The sequence below is a fragment of the Spea bombifrons genome, chromosome 6 (genome assembly GCF_027358695.1).
Source record: "Spea bombifrons isolate aSpeBom1 chromosome 6, aSpeBom1.2.pri, whole genome shotgun sequence".
Lineage (NCBI taxonomy): Eukaryota > Metazoa > Chordata > Amphibia > Anura > Pelobatidae > Spea > Spea bombifrons.
Window position 1 is genome coordinate 49170276 of NC_071092.1, and position 20107 is coordinate 49190382.

Here is a 20107-nt window from a genome sequence, read left to right on the forward strand (position 1 = left end):
TCGGTCCCATAATCCTTTGCACATCTATTTACTACGTCCCAGCGGGATGCGGCCCAGTGGGGGGTGGGGTGATCAGGAGGGGGTCTAATGGTACTAGAAAACATGGTGGGGAAAAATATGGGTAATTTATTTTATTACACGCACAGAAAATAAAATTGCGCAGATTGTCGACTTTGGTTCCTGAAGCGCAAGATTTATACAACCCTGAAAAGGTTATTTTTTAAGATTATCTTTTTTTTTTTTTTTTAAATGAAAATAGAAAATACATCTTCAAAAAAAATAGTAGTAATAATAAAGATATATAATATATAATATAAGACTGCTTATATGAACAGTTTTCTTGCAGGGTAGGTAGGAGGGGGGATATTCTGAGGTTCCTAGTTCGGGGGTCACACATCAGCGGCGCTGCATTTATGGTTTATTCCATTACTTGGACTTTTACCTTTTTTCATGGTCTGGCAGACGTTAGAAGGACATACTTTGGATATTTTATTTGGCTTCTGCTAAGGGTGACAGCGTATTGATCTTTAGTAAGTGGTGGCAGAAGTGGGATTACAATTTGTAATTGCTGATTTAAACCTGCTCAGAATAAAGATAAACGACACGGATGATAATCTTTCCCTATGAACAAATATTATTAGAATGTTAATTGCTTTCATTTGTCTGTCTAAAGCCAGAATATACTTTTATTCTTTGTAATTGTTTCGGCCGATGCATCTTTTTTTGCTTTGACAGAAAAGTTGCCCGTCGACAAATTCATTTCGGAGAATGACAATCCGGTCTCCATTCCCGCTCGTTCGTTTGATAAATACGGACAATGGAGACACATTTGTCAGGTCTAGAAAAGTTCTCTTTTTCAGTTATTCTTTGATAAATCTATCCCCTGATCTTTAACCCTCCTCGATGGGAACTCGGGAGACAGGATGAAATACACGCCTTGGAGTTCAAACAATTGATAACATTTAATATACCTGAAGCACTGCTGATTTATGTCTGTTTTCTAAGATATTACGAACAGTATTTCTCTAACGATTCTTCGAATTAATCAATAGACGGATTTCTTGCACTCCTAGTTTTATTAAACCGGCAGGAGCCCCCGGATACACCCGGTGATAGAATATTCTTCTAGCTGGATACATTGTATTAAAAAACAGCTTTAAAAATCCCTGCCCGTCACCAATAGTAATAAATGATATAAAATATGCACCATGTCCCTCTTTCCTCCCATGTACCCTTCTTTCCTCCTCTGATGCCCCTCTTTCCTCCTCTCTGCCCCTCTCTCCTCCTCTCTGCCCCTCTTTCTTCCCCCGATTCCCCTCTTTTTCTAGGGGCTCAGAAAGTTTGCTGGGTATGAGGGTTCTACAACCCGAAATACCCCAAATAAAGCAGCCAAGACTGGTGGGAAAATGCTCCAATGGAGCTCAATAGGAGCACTTTCTATACCTGCGCCCAGGGGGAGAGAGAGAGAGGTCATGTTAAAAAAACTCATTTAAAGGTGAAGCTGAATTATTCTATGCATTAAGTGGCATATGGTGGCTGGAATATCCCTTTAAGTAGCGAAGCGCTAAGCACAACATGTAAGCCATGGAAAAGAAAGGGTTAAAACATTCCGCATGAACCAAAACTGAAAATGTTCCCAACAAACTCAAATTCGAGCAGGGAGCAGGAGTTACTACGACAACATATCACGGTTACCATGTTGCAAATGCTTTAGTTTCTAAATTACGTTTCTATGGCAACTCTCCAATAAAATCTTTTCGTAACTATAAAATAGTTCTTTGGATACTCTCAGCTCCCCCGAAGAATTACGGCAACAAAGACGGCATTGTTTATATCGCTTTACTTTGTTTCCACTGTTAGGGAATTTAACAAAAAACGCACCGCGTGTCTTCAACGGCGAATATGTTGCATTTAGGGGGAATATTAATAATATTAATTATTATTATTAATAAATAGTTCCTGGTCTCTCCTGTAAGTGTTTTAGCTGGCAGAGATCATCTATTGTTTGCCGTTTCAGATGACATCATAATTTCAAATGCTCGATATCATAGACATTTTATGAGGGGCTGGCAAAAAAATTTGAAACTTATGGTTGCTATGGTGATAGAAGAATCACTTAACCCCTATTGTATGTTGCCAGGGGTGTAACTAGAAAGCACAGGGCCCCGGTGCAAAAATTACTCAGCCTTCCCCCTCAACTTCACCAAGCAGCATGTCCCACGGGGCCAGCTTTGCCACCAGTTTGTTGGTACCAACTTTCTCCCCAAACAGCTTGTCAGTGCCAACTTTTCCCAAAAAGCTTCTCTGTGCCATTTTAGCCCCAAAGCAGCTTCCCTGAGCCATCTATGTCCCCAAACAGCTTGCCTTTGCCATCTTTGTCCCCAAACAGCTTCCCTGTGCCATCCTAGCTAAATACTTCCTATGAATTTGGTTAAAACGTGGGATAAGCTATTGTAAATGATTCGCTTGCATATAATCTGAAATAAAATACTGTAAAATAAAGACATTATTTACAACGCACCTGTGAATGTTTTAACGTGAAGGTAACTTTGTCCAGCTGGTAGAGTGTCGGCGGGTCCGAGTGGATGGCGGCAGCGATAACGGGGGATATTATCTGCTGCGATTCTTCGGGGAGTTGGCTTTTCTCCCCATTATTATTGTTTTCTGAAGATTCGAGCAAAACTCCAACGGTGTCGTATCGCAAGAACACGATAGATACGGTGCCTGGACGGTAATAAAAAAAACATGAACCGTGCCAGTAGTGCTACCCGACAGAATAATGCTACTAATTCACAAATAAAATATCATCATGAATTCCAATCATAACGAAGTTATATAAACTAGGATGCCAGCCTTGTATGCTGCACTCACCCGGCGAGTGGCCCCGGTGGAGCTTTAACTACTGATCTGGTTAGACATAAAGGAAAAGGACCAGAACCTTAACTTCCATTGAGCAAGAAGGGCAGCTGCCTCAGGTGCCATAAGGTGAGGGTGCTTGAGCCGCCCACCGGCAGTGTCCCAATGTACCTGATTCAGCCCCAGATGCCAAGAACCCAAGTTATAGCTCTTTAGAGGACTATTATTATTGTTATTATTATTTATTGTTTTATATAGCGCCATCAAATTCTGTAGCGCTGTACGACGGGTATCTCTACAAGGTCCCACAGCTCTTCCATTATACTTGGCCAAACTGTTCAGTACCGAGGAGCAAATGGAGATGTCTTAATAAAATAACCGTCTGCCGTGTCTTCCCATGACAGCGTGCTCCATGTTGGGTCTTTGGTCATAAATCGCTGTAATTATACTGATTGGCTCATTCAACAAAATGGAAAACTCATCTTCTAACGGGAATGACTCTCTTCTGACTCTCGCTCAGCTTTTGGCTGTCCGGAGGAGGGGGGAGAATCGTTTATCATCGGTAGACCCTCCAGTTGGCCATTTGGGATCTACAATGGGTTTTATAGCCAGTGGATAATAGGGGGAGTGGCTTGGTAGGTGATACAGCAGGGGGTGGGGCCTGTAAAACCAATCAATGTGCAGCTTTGTATCCGAATGATGTGCCAGTAGCACAAAGAGGCAAAGATGGAGCCACCCTGCTTCCGGTAGGAGAAACGACCAAAATATTCAAAATATTACATTTACAAGTAAAAAAATATTTCTATAATTAGGTGAATTTACTATGAAAACTCCACATTTCTTTAAATGGTTTTAACTACGTTCAATAAAATATTAATGATCTATTTTGTTCTACTTGCAAAAATAAAATTATTTAGTCAGTTTTTTTCATAAAAAAAGATAGTTAGTTCTGGTGAATTGGCCTTTTATTCATGATTTTTAATATATTTTTATGTATTTTTTTTTCTCTATATATTTTTTCTTACTCACCATTTGGAAGAGATGTTTCCTTTTTCTTGGGGGAGATCTTGATGTAATCTCCTTCCATAAGCACGTGCGGGTGGATGTGCTTCATGTGGCCGGAGTCAAAGGTAAACAATTTGAGAGCTATGAAAAAAAACGGGGCAGAAATTACGCATTGTGTGATTCCGCTCCGAAAACAAAAACAACTGAAAACATCTAAACATCCCAAAAATATCCAGCAAAGGAAGCTGCGCGGAGATCGGGAGTCCGTTCTCTTCCTTCAGAGACAATGAAATTCCTTCTTTAGTGGAAGATTACGGTTATTTGGAACAAAAGGAATATCCTAAATTATCTAAATATTTCTACAATCGTATTTTCGGGGTCTAAATGATACAAATATTGACTCGACGCTGGATGGGGGGAAAAGGGTTTTTGGGGCTGAATAATGGCACTTTTGTTTCAGATATGACAGATAGTTTCTTTTTTCTATTAATGTTATTTATATATAGATATAGATTTATTGGCTTTAAAATCCCAATTTGAGATGGGGGGGTCACAGATTTGGCCCCCAAGTCTGGCACAATAAGGCTCTCCTGCATAGGGGTGAATACTGAACTGTCCATTATTGGTTTTATTTACTATAATTTCATAAAAAAATCACAAATTCACATAAAAAAAATATAAACTCTGCATCGGGGACATCTTTCTCAAGCGCTGGGAAATGACTCCTTTCCCAAGGAGCTTGCAATCTACTTGTTAATGTGCATGAATTTATATTGGTCGCAGACTAAATGGTTTGTGAGTCGCTGAGCAGACCCAGGTCACTGCGCATGAAGAGGGGATCGTGGGGGGGGCACACTATGCAGTGTAAAGCCATCGTTTGAAACTCATTAAATACCAGCACCATAAGAGCTGACACTCATTTACTGACACACGTTATTATTCTCTGCTTCACATGAGGTTAGATATTCCACCCCAACATTTTTTCTCTCATCCACCATATTGTCAGGGCAAGAAAATTAAGAGAGGGGTTAAACCCACTGGCAGCCTCCATCGCCGGAGGGCATTTGTTTCCATGGTAATCCTACCCTAGACCATCAACATTTCCCGCACGAGTAGCGAGTCGGTGAAACATTTACACTAAATTCCCATTGTACAGCACTACAGACTATGACAGCGCTACACAAATCAACAAATAAAAATAATAAATCATCTTTATATGTTATGTAACGAAATCCTGATAAACCGCGGCCGGACCTCGATAAACACATAGGAGCAGCCTGACAATATACGACGTTACAGGCAGCGCTCACATATCCGGCAGCGGGCGATACAAACAGGGTTCAGCCGCCTCTCCGAGTTATTACGGGCACGCCTTAATTAATAAGATGGCTGTCTGCAGGATTATTAGTTAATTATCTCCCCGCTACTCGGATTGTTTTTCTAATAAAGTCTGAAAGCGTTTATCAGAAGGTAGTGTTGATAATTTCATTTCACATTGTTAAATGAGATGCTGGTCCTCGTCCAAACGACTTCTTCATCGCGGGAATAACGATAAACGTTCCTGCGGTCTGACCCCGGATAACCGTCGGCCGGCTGCCGGTGCCCTCCAGCAGAGCGGTTATGGTGAAGAACCGGCTTTTCTTGTAATCACCGAATGAAATGCTTTGGGGCAGCTGAGAAATGACCTCCCTGCCCGTATCTGCCGATAACTCGCTTCATGGAGATGAGGCTGCGTCGTAGGATTTCCCATAACGGCCAATAAATTACCCTCAGCCAACCCCACCTCGCTAGGACTCGATGGACTTCACTGTACATTTCGCGTAATCTTGATCTTTACAGACCCCACCTAAAACCCATGGGCCCCTGACATTAACCCTTTGGAGCCCATCCATGTCTCTTCCCCTCCATCCATGTTCTGTTCAATGAGATGGAAGACCCTAACCATGCCCCTCTAAGTAAAGGGGTGCACGGCCCATCCAATGCATCCTCTGGGTGCCAGGAGGGTGAACCGGGTGGCAGTTTGCAGCCTGAAACAGCAACTTAAACCAAGTGAAGGGGAAGCAAGATGGCGGCTCCCGCAATCAGCACCATGGGGAGTGACAGAGGGGCTTTTATATTAACACCTGAGTATATTAACACTTTCAGATAAGTATGTTGGATAAAGGATAGGGTTAAGGATAACCCGGAACGCCCCATTTAAAAGTTATCATTGATTTCAGATATCCTTACGGCTTCTTGGCCACCGTCCTGCCCCACGCGGCCCCCACACACCTCCATTTTTATGTTCTGTGTGTGCGGGAAATCAAAGTGGTAACCAAGTTATTTCTTGGAAACATTCAACTAAACCATTATCTGTAATTCATGCCGCCCCAGGGAACCCCAACAACGAGAAGATTTGTAAAAAGTTACGAGACCTGAGAATTTTGCCATTTCGTCCATTTATCCGAATAATGAATGAACGAATGCAACATTGGACGAAAGAAAACCAACGTGCGCAACACCAACATCTTCATTCATTTATTCATCCGCTCGTTGCCATGGCCACCATTTTAACTATAGAAAGAGGAGGAGAATCTGGCCATTTTAATTCAACTCCATATAAGTGTTTATTTCTTGTTTCCATGGCAACCGGATGGACGAATGGGATTTCCGAAATTGAAAAATGTTGAGTGAATTTCATCGAATAGCAAGATGGCGACGGACGAAGTTTGTCGAATACAAAGAATCCCCCCCACAAAAAAAAAATGAACACAAAGTTTGTGCCGTGCCCAACGCAGGACTAACAGCAAGGTGACAATCATAACGTGATTGGATGAACCTAAACAGGAACTAATAAAGTATTGATGTGATTGGTTAAAAATGATCTGGTTTCAGCTATTGTTACATTATTGTAACCGGCCTGTTCACGATTGGGACGTTTGCATTGTGCGCTCGTCTATAAATCCGTGCGAAATGCTTCATCCGGAACTTTTCCCCATTTCACTTTGTGACTATCGGCATGAAAATACTCCCTAAGCGCGTCAAAATCCAGCAATTCCCCTAAATAATTTGAATTGGGGTAAAAATGGGCTAAAAAATGAAAGAAAATAGATGGAGAAAAGAAAAAAGAAAAAAGAGGGAACGAGAAAAAAAACAAGAATACATTTAAGTTATAACAAAGCCCTGGAACTAAATCCAACGGCGATTTGTGAGGATTTATTTTAGGATTAGCTGCGTGATTCTCGTACCCACGTCGCTGGCATCGACGTCGACCTGCGAGGTCCTTTTGAAGTCCTGGGACAGCTCCAGGGCAGCTCGCTCCATGGAGTGAAGGAGCTTCGTCAGGCTTCTTTTCCTGTCATTCTCCGATAGCTTCTTCCAAACTTTAATTTTATCCTTTTCTACGAAGTTGTTCACGGTATTAACAAAAGTCTGCCGATACGGGGAGGGGGGGAGGGGAAAAAAAAGTTCAGCTAAATTACACATTTACGTTTGTTATTCATTGTTTAAACAAAAAAAATGTCAGATCGCTTACGGTAATGGTAGTGTTGGCGAGACTCTCTTTGTTCGCTGCTGTTTTGTTCGCAGAGCTCAGAAATGGATAAGATGTAGCAAGCGCTTCGACGTAGGAAATCACGTCTACCGGCTGGACCTCTCCGGCGGTGCTTTTCTGAATCTCGTTTAGCGCGGCAATCGGCTCCTTAATGCTGCCGACCTGATTGAGGAGAACAGCGCAGTTCAGATGGATATAACGGTCAACATTTTACATAGAAACCCAGAACCTGCAGGCAGATCGGCCCCATCCGGCCCCCGTCTAGTCGCCCAACTTAATCAGTCGTTGGTCTCGTCTTAGTTTCAGGAGCCGTATGTCTATCGCATGCGTATTTAAATTCCTTCACTTTGGAAAAGACTGTGAAACGTTCACCGCACTTTTTTCCCTTTTTAGGAATTATTTTCTAATAAACTTTTAGTTTGAAGACCCAGTAGTTAATATCAGTGATAGCGGAATAATCAAATATTTAAACATTTTCACACAAAAAATATGCTCTAAAGAAGAAGCCGATGTAAGGATATCCAAGATGGCGGCTGGTTTTGTAACATTCAGATTTTCATAAATCCGTAGAAGATCTAAATCCAGAGATCCTATCCGGGGAGATGGAGATGCTATATCCATGAGATGATAGACAGATAGATAATAGATATGCAGGTAGATGGATAGATAGATAGATGATAGATAGATAATAGATAGATAGATAGATAGATAGATAGATAGATAGATAGATAGATGATAATAGACAGATAGACAGACAGACAGATAGATGATAATACATAGGTAGTAGATAGATATATAGAAAGATAACATATAGATAGATATATAGATAGATGATCGATAGATAGATAATAAATATAATATATAATAAGTGGATTGATAAATGATAGATAGATAATATAAAGATAATAGATAACAAGTAGATAGATAGATAGATAGATAGATAGATAATGAATAGATAGATAGATAGATAGATAGATAGATAGATAGATAGATAGATGATAGAGGATAGATAGATAGATAATAATGAATAGATAGATAGATAGATAATGATGAATAGATAGATAGATAGATAGATAGATAGATAGATAGATAGATAGATAGATAGATAGATAGATAATGGATGGATAGATAGATAGATGGATGGATAGATAATAGATAATAGATAGATAGATAGATAGATAGATAGATAGATAGATAGATGGATAGATAGATAGATAGATAGATAGATGGATAGATAGATAGATAGATAGATAGATAGATAGATAGATAATAATGAATAGATAGATAGAGTCCCAGTGCTAGTTGCAGACAACACATGAATTGAGATAATTTGAAGGCGTTTGAATATTACTTACTTTACTTAAGGTTTGATTAATATTTGCAGAAATGCAGTTATCGTCCAAATGGCATTTAATCTTCAGGTTTTCTGTGGAAGGATGGAAATAGACTTGCGTTAAATTACTGTAATTCACTGAATAATTTAACAGCCGCCGTTCGTTTAGAGCGAATGTGGATCTGGATGGACCCAAAAGGCCATCGATCTTCTAGAAATCCACAGAAATCGGTCATTTTCTAGGCTCGGTTTTAACGCTATCTGCGCCGGGCTGTAGCGCTCTGCGAGAAGCGCATCATAACCCCCCCCGACGCGTAATCTACATCGGAACGGAAGAATATTCTCCAGTTTGGCATTTAAGGGGTTTTATGAGCTGCAGACACTTCTGGGCAATTAATTCAATGAAGATATACGGACAGATTCACTAAAACGGCCCTTAGCGGGGATTTCATTATCCTGCTGGACACAGAACATCGCGAATAGGAGCAAAAAATATTATTCAATAATAAGAATAGATTTAGAGTTACTTTATTTACCTTTTTAGGGAGTAGAAAAGTTACACAGCACACGCGCATGCACGCACACAAGAGGGGTGATTGGTAAACACATTACGTTGATGTAAGGAACTGTAATATGTGAGATTTAGGACAGATGTGCCTTACATTTTTAGCTTTCTTGATGTTTTAATGTAAGAATAGTGATTTTTTTTTAGTAATTTCACATTAAAGTCCCAGCAACATAAAGTGGAAAAATTACCCATCGCAGGAACAATTTGAATATTTCTGGAGAGAATTTGAATAAAAGTTTATGAAAAATGTTGAGCTGAAATAAATCCTGTTACATTGTATCACTGATGTGATAATTAAATGACACAAATGTTTATAACAATATCTCGATTTCTCACCTCGACAATAAGTGCCGTCATCCGCCGTAAACTGTCGTCTTCCTGAGGACGGTTGATAACCTTCCTGGCAGGAACAAGCGTACCCTCCGGCGGTGTTTTCGCACCGTGTATGATCCCCGCATTTACTTTCACCGCATTCATCTATATCTGCAAATACCGTACAAAATGAGCATTTAATAAAGTATTACATTTCCCTTCTTCTTATTAATAATGTTTCAGGACACCAATCAAAATTGTCATTTTTGGAGCAGATTAAAAAAAATATATATTTAAAAAATAAATAAAATCATCCACGTCTGGTGAAAAAATAGAAAAAAATAAAGATACTTTCTATGACTTAATGTTTCAAGAGGATGCAGAACACAGTAGAAGAGCCTTAATCCGCGACGCAGACGGCAACCCAAAAAGCTGGGAATCGTCTCTGCCTTAAAAAAAAATTACAAATTCTGAATTTTCAGAAATATTCAGAAACAAGACAGAAGCAGGGATTTTTAGATTTTGGGAGTTTTATAACAGGTCAGCTAATTATAAAGATAATATTATATTTCGGATAAAAAGTAAAAAAAATAATAATAACATTTAAAGCCATTATGCTAAAATTAAAAAAATAAAAACAGTAGTGAAGCTTTTATGAGGGAAAAAATGAACAGAAGGTGGAGCCTCTTGCCCAATCCTTCATTATCATTGGAGGAACAAAAGTAGGAGGTCCCTGAGGCACCAGCAGAGGCTCCGCCCTGTTGCAGACATGCACTGGAGAGGAGATAATAATGCAGACAGGGAAGTAGAGACAGGGGAGCGGTTATCAGAAAAGGTAGGGAGAGAGTAAGGAAAGCGCCTTACTCTTCAAACAAGAATTCACAGAATTTTTCTCCTTTGTTGTAATTTGTTTCGTTGGGGCCTCCTCCTCGTTCTCGGACATTCGTACCAATAAACGGCTCACAAAATTTGTTAAAACTAAAATTAGCATAAATTTGAATACAAAAGTCCAATCTGCATGGCCTATCTTGATAAACAAATCCATTCTTTTTGGTTCCAGTTCTATCTCGATGGGATCTGCAGGCGCGATATAACTAAAACATATTGTATGGTTTGGACGCACAAAATGTGCTAAAATGTTCAAGACAGAGATTATTATCCAATGGTTTTTATAGCGCCATCATATACTGCGGAGATTGACGTTAATGATTACGCTGATAATTGATGCCACAACCTCGGTCAGTAACAGCTTCAATATAAAGCATTGCAAGAGGAGAGAAAAGCAAGATGGCCGCCTTTTTTTTAAACATGGCTGGCGCTTTAACAAACAGCAAATATAATCGAGCGGATTGGTAACTTTGCACAAATTAAACGCCATTATTTTTAGGAATGTCAGTAATGCGGGGATTTCCTTTCCCAGGAAGCCGGGTTTATGAGAAACCGTAAGGAATTCCAATCAGCTGAACGCTCCTGGCAGATGCCCAATAACACAAAGCACGGATCCGCGAGGCAAGACGCAGCGGCGCTTCCAACTATTTATTTTAGTTTGATTTTCTTCAAAATGAAGTAACCAACGATATTTTGTTGTGTGACGAATAAACCCAATCCTGGAGAAATTAATCCCATATATCAGGAGAAATAAATCAAATTATTTCTCCCAAAATACGTCTCACCCAGCGGAGAGAGCACGACAGTCTCTCTTAAAAAAAAAATCCGAGTTCTTTCTGTGCTTCTCAAGTCAATGAAATATTGATTTGGGTTTCTGAGGATGGAATACAATCTGCAATCAGCTGGGAAAAAAGGGTGTCTGCCGGTGAAGGAATGCAAGGTTTGATAAAAAGTGAATTTAAAATTGTTATAGCGCGAGAATGCATATAAAAAGTAAATTAACTATTATTTATGATCCAGGGAACCACTTTGTTTATCAGCAGCGATTAGTTGATTTTTAACCCGGAATATCTGCATAATATTTTGGTTCCACAACTGTGTTATTTTTTTTAAAATAGGATTCCCGAATATTTGTCAAAAAATCCTTATCAACACGGACAGAGAACAGGATACTTATATGAAAAGGTATTCCAAGTATTGGGGGGGGAACGACAACATCCATATTTATAAATAAATGTATATTTACACAGCGGCTGAGCTCGGGAGCATCTATTGCACCACCACAGAAGAAAATCTCCATGAATGTATCAGGCAAGAAAGTCCACGTCTGGACTCACCTATTCACGTGGGGCGAGGCCTTAGAGCTACCCAAATACCATACAAAACATATTGGAATCGCTCAGCAAGGACGGACAGCCACTTCATCACCTGTCCATGCTTGGAAAACCATAATAATTCCTCTGTTTTCCATTGAAAAGAAAAATCCTCCATCAAGATATTACTCAGAAGGAAAAAGGAGACTCACTTTGGATGAGCCTCAAAGAATAAATTACCATACAAAACGAATTTGAGAACTGAGAACAGACAGCCGATTCATAAACCTTTGTTCCGTCTCTTATGCTATCTACAGACCCAACAACAACGCGAAGCAAGCGTCCTCTGCTTAAGAAAACCAACAATTTACAGCTGGATTGGTATAATTCTAGGCACGAGAGAAATGAGATCCACGTCTGAAGTCACCTGTTTACTTGGGGTGAGAAACAAGAGACTCACTGCAAACAAACAGCCTCTGCTTGTACCATGACAGAGAAAACAGCCCCTCCACTAACATATGAGTGAGAACCGGCCCCTGCGGCAATATGAGGCAAATTAAGAAGGTCGGTTTTCACCACCTTTTCGCCCAAAGGGTGAAAGCCTACATAAAAAAAAAATTTGAGATGCACTCCGAGAACAGACAGCCGCTTCATAACCTTCCGTACCAAAGGGCAGGCCAGAACTAAAACACAAAGCCTTGAGAAGCCTCACGAGTTAAATCCAATTGGTATCCCTCTTGGCGCAAAAAAACAAAGCAATCCACATCTGGACTCACCTTTCACTCGGGGCGACAACCAAGAGATCCCTAAAAGTTAAAATTCCATAAAGAACAAATTTGAGACGCTCACCGAAAACAGGCAGCCGCTTTACAACCCTTCCTACCTCACATCAGAGACTCTCCAGGTGTCGCGCTTTTGTGCCTTTACAGAACCAACGCGCAAAGCAAACTTCCCCAGTACACGAATAAAACCACCAACCGCAGATTGGCGTTCCTCTAGAAGTAAAACGGCTTCCACATCTGAACTCACCTTTACAATTGGGGTGAGAACCAAGGAGAAAAGTATAGTTAAAATACCATTTATTGGCTGAGAGTTTAATTGCAAGATTTCGAGACCAAGTTGTCAGATCACTTTCTCGGGCATTAACAAAGTTAAAACAGAATTTCCTAAACACAAAACCAGAACCAAGAGATCCCTGAAACATGAAAGTCCATACAAACTGAATTTGGAATGCAGCCCGAGAACCAACCAACACTCTATAACCTGAACTTCGGAGTCTTAAAATTGAGTTCTTTTATACTATTATAGAGAACATTACAAACATCCCAAGCAAAATCCAACCAGTATCAAGTCGGGACTCACGTTTACACTTGGGGTGAGAACCAAGAGATCCCTGAAAAGTGAAATTCCAAGAAAACCAGTGTGATCCAGTCCCATGGGTAACATGAAGCAACTCTCTGCTTAAAGAAACCAACATCCCAGACAAATATTTTTTTTTTTTTGTTTTCTTTCTTAATATCAACTCTATCATTAGGAGGGCTTGGTTGGCACAAGCATAGACACACCAAAAAAAAAAAAAAAAACAACAAAAAACAAACAAAAAAAAAAAAAAACAAGGAGGACCATGTCTGGACTCACCTTTTCACTTGGGGTGAGAACCAAGAGATCCCCCCCCCAAAGAGTGAAAGTCCATATAAAATGAATCTGAGATACACTCCGAGGACAGACAGCCGCTTCATAACCTTTCGTACTGCGCGCTGTCACTTGGAAGCGTCTCATGTTTAAGTTCCCTTGTGCCATCTACATATCAGCGTGAGCCGGTCCCAAGGGCAGTCCAGAACTGAATTATGACGCAAATCACATCAGACTGATATGTTTATGGAGATTTTTCCTCTGTAAGAGCGGCTGTCTGTTCTCGGTATTTCGCCATTTGGAGTTCTCTTTGATCTCTCCCCAAGTGAAAAGGGGAGCCCATAAGTGGATCTCCTGTCTCTCGTGTGGGTTTATGGATGCTGATAGGTCAGGTGAGATCCTGACTGACAGAAAATTATGTCTGAGGCTGCTGGTTTCTTAAGGCAGACGAAGTTGGGCTTTGGAGCTCTCTGGTAAGATGGGTTATGGAGCATCTTCCTGTTCTTGGTGAGCATCTCAATTTTGCTTTGTATGATATTCTGTCTCTCGGGGGTCTCTTGGAGCTCACTTCAAGTGTAAAGCAGATTTTAGATGTGGACCTTTTTGGTCTTTCATGCTCGGAGAGGCACTAGTTGGACCCCGTTGATGAGGGACATGAAGACAAGAATGTATATCTGGCGTTATTAATTCTCTTGTTTGCTTTCTATGCTTTATTCTGAAATATTAATTTTGGTTATCGTGGACACGATCAACATCACTTCCTCTTTTTACAGATAAATTGTTAAGTTCTTCGTAGAGTGTGAACTGCAGTCTTCATAGCCTGACCTACTGTGATTAGGAGTCTTAAAACATAGTTCTCTTGTATCATCACAGAGAAAGTTTCTACCCCAAAAAGAACTGAAACACGAGACAAATCACCCTCTCCATGACAGAAACAACAACCCTGAGCATTTGCTTCTGCCACTACCAGCATCCCAAGCAAAATCCAACTGGTATCCCGCTAGCGTAAAAGAGCAAAGAGGGCCAAGTCAGAACTCACTTTTACACTTGGGGCAAGAACCAAGAGATTCCCGAAGGGTGAAAGTCCATATAAAACAAATCGGAGATGCTCACCGAGAACATATTGTACTGCGCGCTGTCACTTGGAAGCATCTCAAGTTTTTGTGCCCTTGTGGACTCACCGTTTCATTTGGAGTGAGAACCAAGAGCTCCCCAATGGGTGAAAGTCCATATAAAATGAATCTGAGATGCACTCCGAGAACAGACAGCCGCTGCATAACCTTTCGTATCGTGCGCCCCAAGGGCAGTCCAGAACTAAATTATGAAGAAAATCACATCAGACTGATATGTTTATGGAGATATTTCCTCTGTAAGAGCGGCTCTCTGTGGAGTCCTCTTTGATCTCTCCCCAAGTTTAAAGGTGAGTCCATAGGTGGATCTCCTGGCTCTCTTGTGGGATGATCAGTGTTAGCTGGTCTGCTGAGCTCCTGGATAGTAGAGAAGTGTATCTTTGGAGCAGATCATGAGGTTCTCCCTGGCTGTGCTGTAGGAATTGTAATAAAGTCACTGCCTGTTCTTGGTGAGCACCCCTTTGGGGTTTTCTTGGGTCTCACCCCAAGTAAAAAAGATGAGTCTGGATGTAGATCTCTCGTGCATGGTGGGATACCAGGTGGATGGATGAATTCTCTAATGGGCAAGATATGTGTCTGAGGCGGTTGAGTCTCTCACTCAGAGTAAATGTGCCCTTGGGGCAGACTCAGACTGACACAATGGATGAGGTTTTTCTTCTGAAATGACACAAGAGAGCTAACACTTGCGATGGCCCCAAGCTGGAATGGAACGGTAAGATGGGCAGCTTTCTGTTCTTGGTGAGCATCTCAAATGTGCTTTGTATATCTCATCCTTCGGGGATCTCTTGGAGCTCACCGCAAGTGTAAAGGAGATTTCCGACGTGGACCTCCTTGGTCTTTCATACGTGGTGAGATGCTAGTTGGATCCTGTTGATGGAGGTCCCGAGGGCAAAAATTTATTTCTGGGGTTATTAATTCCCCTGTTTGCTTTGTTCTGAAATACCATTCACAAAAAGTAAGGGTGATGGAAAACCTTTCTGCTAAAATTATGGGTGTAGTAAAAGTATTATTATTAAACGCTCGTCTACAGGCACCAGACAAGTCAGAAGGCTTGTTTTTTCCCTCAGTAATCTAAATGATGCTGCCACAACCACAAGGGATTCTGGGTAGGCACATGCAAATAAGGTCAACAATTATCACCTTTTGCCTCTATATCCACTTTATACACGGATCCCTGGAAAGCAATCGCTGTACAGGACTTTACACAAAACTCGGGTAAGAGATTCAGTAGCCAGATCACCACCTTTCCTCACCATAACTTATGTGATTGGTATTTCTTGGCTAGCCCAAGCCTCACGTGTTAAGCCAGCATCACAATCTCATGCTGATGAGTTCTCTGAAGGATGAAACCGCTGTCGTTGAGTGGTGATCTGGCTCAGGAAATTGTTTTTTCTATGGTTTGGCTGTAAGGGTTCTGTCCAAATATTTCTACTCCTCCAGTAATCCATTTTTCAAAAATAGTAAAAGTGAATTTTCAGGTCCATTTTATTAACCTAGACTGTTTAACAAATCCGCTGCATCATTCGTGAAATCCGTGTTTGTATGTCACACGCGTGTAACAGATGTTAGATACGGCGATCCTCTGAAATTTTTCGCAGCTCAATAAAGATGGAAAGAAAATGATTTGTAGGAAGTAATAGCAGAAAAATATCGAACGTGTTCTTGGTTCTTGTGATAAGCCCCGGCGTAATAAGCGTTCATCAGAAGGGATACAGTATCTTCCTAATATATTCTAATGTTATTGTCGCGTTCCGCTATAGCTCAGGGTGCCTCATATTGCTTCATATGAGCCTCTTACCTCCAAGAAGCAATCTATCAGACTCTGATTACATTGACGCTCCGTTTTCTGTAGCCGCTAGGGTTCAGGAGATGACGTAACCTCAGGGTGCCCCCCCACCCCCCCCCCCCCCGATATGATCCACACGCCAAACAAAACCCAAACTTAAAGATTTTCATATTTTTTCTCTTCTTGACTTTAATACCCCCGGTCGGTTAAAACACGGTCCTGGGTATAAAGTGCTTCTAACCTCAAAGAGGGTATTTTGAGTAAACGAAGCAGAGGACTCATTGTCGAAGGCTGAGTAGAAGTTCTGAGTAGAGCGTGAGCGGGCGAGTGTGAGCCGGAGTCAAGCCGTTAAAACTCCTCCGCGTCCAGAAGGAGACCGGCAAGGACCGTGCATCAGGTACCCCGAGACATTGTGTTGAAAAGGCTGGCGCACCTCTAATTCCACATCAGGAAGAATCGTTGGCCTCGTTTGGAGCAAAGATTGCAGAAAACCTAAATATTTCACTGACGGGGAGATGTTTGTCAGATTTGTCAGATACCAGATGTATTCGTCCAACGATTAAACCCAAGTTATAGAAACCCAGGACCTGCCGGCAGATCGGCCCCATTTGGCCCCCCATCTAGTCGTCCGTTTCTCCTTCTGTAACGACTCAAACATTAATCAGTCGTTTTTCTCAGGAGCCGTATGTCTATCCCATGCATGTTTAATACCCTCACTGTATTACCCTCTACCACTTCTGCTGGGAGGCTGTTCCACTTATCCATCCTCTCTCTCTCCTTACAGGAACCAGTAGACCCTCATCTGGAACCCCCACTAATGTGAGTCTTCATCAGATCGCATTCCACAAGATCTGTATTTGCTACCTCTGAACAAATATTGCCCTGGGTAAATCACATATTATTTTTTGGTATTTTTATACAATAAAAAAAAATTTATTGTTAATTTTTTATGTTTTTTTCACATATTGTTTTTTTTTATGTCTAGCGTCAACTAGCGAGCCTGATATAAAGTATCAGATTTCTCACCCATACAGTAGGTCCCGTCGTTGGTGACGAACTGCTCCGACCCGCTGGACGTGAATCCCGGGACACACATGCAGTAGTATCCGCCTTCCGTGTTTGTGCAGTTGGCGTTTTCTCCACAAATAAAGGTTGCGTTTTGACATTCATTATCATCTGGGAACAAAAAAAAAAAAAATAACGCAGCCATCAGTTTGGGACAAAAACCCACGTTTTCCAGCTTAGACTAATGACTCACAAACCCTTCAGTTACTTACGTCTCGCTTTTATTCATTACATTTCTTTTAATTGCATTTCATTAATTAAAAAAAAAATATTGTGAATATTACAGCTTTTTTATATTTTTTTTATTATTTAAACTAAACCAGTTTGTATTCGCCGCCGACACAACAATCCCTCGCACGCCTAATTGTTGCTCATATGTTACACTCACACGCATCAATAACTTTTAAATTATAATATTCTAATGAAATAAAGCAGAATAACAGCCGCCATATGTCACATTCCGCAAAACCATATGGGCGCAAATTTCTTCAAACTTTTAAGCAGCTGATTAGAAAGCGTTTTTTTTTAATTGCAATTCATACATGCAGCTAATTTGTATTTACAATGTTAAAGCCGATGCACATTTTCTTTCGGCTAAATAGTCAGCCTATACAATTTGTTACATCAAAGGAGAACGAAACGTTAAATTGATGCGCCTTTCAGAATGATAATGGCAGCAATTAAAGAGTTTTCTAAAACCCGATGAGTCTATTCATCACTAATATAAAGCGATGCTTTCCAAAAGAAAAAAAAGAAAAGAAAAATAAATAAATAATTAAAAATAATCCTCTCTGTGCCTGTTGTCCGGAGTGTTTATATATTCTCTCGTGCACCAGTGGCCCCAAGTGGATGGAGGCTGCATTGCACCTTTATTGACTTGCATGGAACCCAAATACTTGAATAGGCATGCATTAGAGTCAATAGAGGATGCAATGCAACCTCCATCCACTTGGGGTCACTGTTTCACGTGAGTATATATACATTCTCCTGCACTGTCCTCCCTCCTGGCACCAATAGGATGCTTGGGAAGACCTCATCCCTTCTACCTGGGGGTAGAGGCCATTTTTAATATTTTTTATTATTTTTTATTGTTCTACCCCCTCCATCCAACAGAGCATTGATGTGGGGGGGGGAGTCTATGCCTCTACGAAGATTTTCTTTATAGCATTTTAACCCTCTTATGCCAGTGGTCAGGGGTTTAGACCATACCAATATCATGAAACTCAATGAGAATTTACTATCCAAGGAAAATCTAAAACTCCCTTGTTGAATAATCCAGAAAATCACTAAAAAAGGAGCTTTTGAATATGAGGTTTTAATGATTTATTTAAAAAAAAACCAGGAATGTGTTTAAGTGCATTTAGTATCCAAAATAAACTCCAAAATACAGTCTGTGCTTGACTAGTTATCTTAAAGAAAGAGAAATAACAATGGGAGGAAGGTATGAATAATTAAAATGGTATTTTACAGGAAATGTGTCAGGCTGCAGTCAGGAGGGTACGGCTCTTTGCCGCGCATGTAAAGGGTAAATTAAAAGCCTAAACATTATGTTTTCTATCCCCGTGTACCGCAAGAAAGGAAGAAACGTCATCGCAAGATAGTACAATCAGATAAATGACTGCGGAGATGTTTTATGTGTTACCCCTAAAAAAATGCTGCTTGTTTATTTATTTCTTTATTTTGTATTAATGTCTCTTTTGAATTTTTTTGTGGAATTCAGAATATCTTCCTTTTCTTAGTAATGGAATTATTTTGAAGATTTTGTATACAAGTAAGTGGATGGTTTTCAGTGCATACAAGCACTTTACGGGAAAATGGCCTCATTATGGATAATGATCCCGAAAAGAAGCACTTAAGCTAACGCCGTCATCAGCGGCTTTCGCGACTCAGCATTGCGGTCTTACGGAAACCCTTTTGTTTATACGGCAGATAGTGGGGGGGTTCACCCATGCAGAGGGGTGTTATGTGCCCCTGTTCCACCCAGACCTTTCTGAAGAGCCCCCTTTTTTAACTTCTCAATTAGTTCTCCGCCCCCCTATTTGGGCTCAGTTGGGTTTTGGGAAGATGCTTTAAGACCAGCTCGAAAAGGGGGTTATTTAATGCCTGGGGGGTCCCAGGATAATCTCCGTTCGTATGACTTGTCTGTTAGGCCGGTTCACAAAGGTCTGGAGTTGCAGGGAGTTGGCAGTTGAGCTTCTCACGCGGAAGCTCAACTGATTTACAGAATGATTGACAGACTGGTATGACAAACCAGATCACGACTCGTCAACTTGATTGACAGATGGGAAAAAAAAACTTCTAGCAATCAAACTGATCATAGCTTAAAGTTTCTCTTACTTTGTTCCATCTCACATCCTAATACCGATGATGAGCTAAACTGTCCGTGGCTCCTTCAGGTGTCACATGGGGCCAAAAGACCAAAAGCGAGTGATTCAAATTTAACCCTTGATGCCAGTCTTCGAAAAACCCAGACAAGCAAACATGTATAGAGGTACCAAGCGATGGCCACAGAGCTACAGGTGGCGCATGTTTAATGGATGCACGAGGCCGGGCATATCCAGACGGCCAGCCCGTGGTAGAGTAATGGCCATTTGCTGTGACTTTATCTTTCCAAGTTTCTAAAATGTCTCTTAACCAGTTAACAAAATCAGCAAATGTGTCTGAAAAATCAAGATTTTGCAGAAAAA

At 40.8% G+C, this 20107-nt stretch overlaps 1 protein-coding gene across 1 annotated transcript in view; it reads right to left on the reverse strand.

Annotated features, from left to right (window-relative positions):
- Window positions 1–20107, reverse strand: part of ADGRL4 (adhesion G protein-coupled receptor L4) — a 47239-nt gene that overhangs the window by 12042 nt on the left and 15090 nt on the right. Inside the window, exons 3-9 of the mRNA XM_053468877.1 lie at window positions 17382–17531; window positions 9631–9777; window positions 8749–8819; window positions 7376–7555; window positions 7089–7272; window positions 3886–4002; window positions 2522–2724 (exon numbers count right to left, since the gene is read on the reverse strand). Of these exons, the coding sequence (XP_053324852.1) occupies window positions 2522–2724; window positions 3886–4002; window positions 7089–7272; window positions 7376–7555; window positions 8749–8819; window positions 9631–9777; window positions 17382–17531 (1052 nt within the window). The remainder of the gene's footprint in view (window positions 1–2521; window positions 2725–3885; window positions 4003–7088; window positions 7273–7375; window positions 7556–8748; window positions 8820–9630; window positions 9778–17381; window positions 17532–20107) is intronic.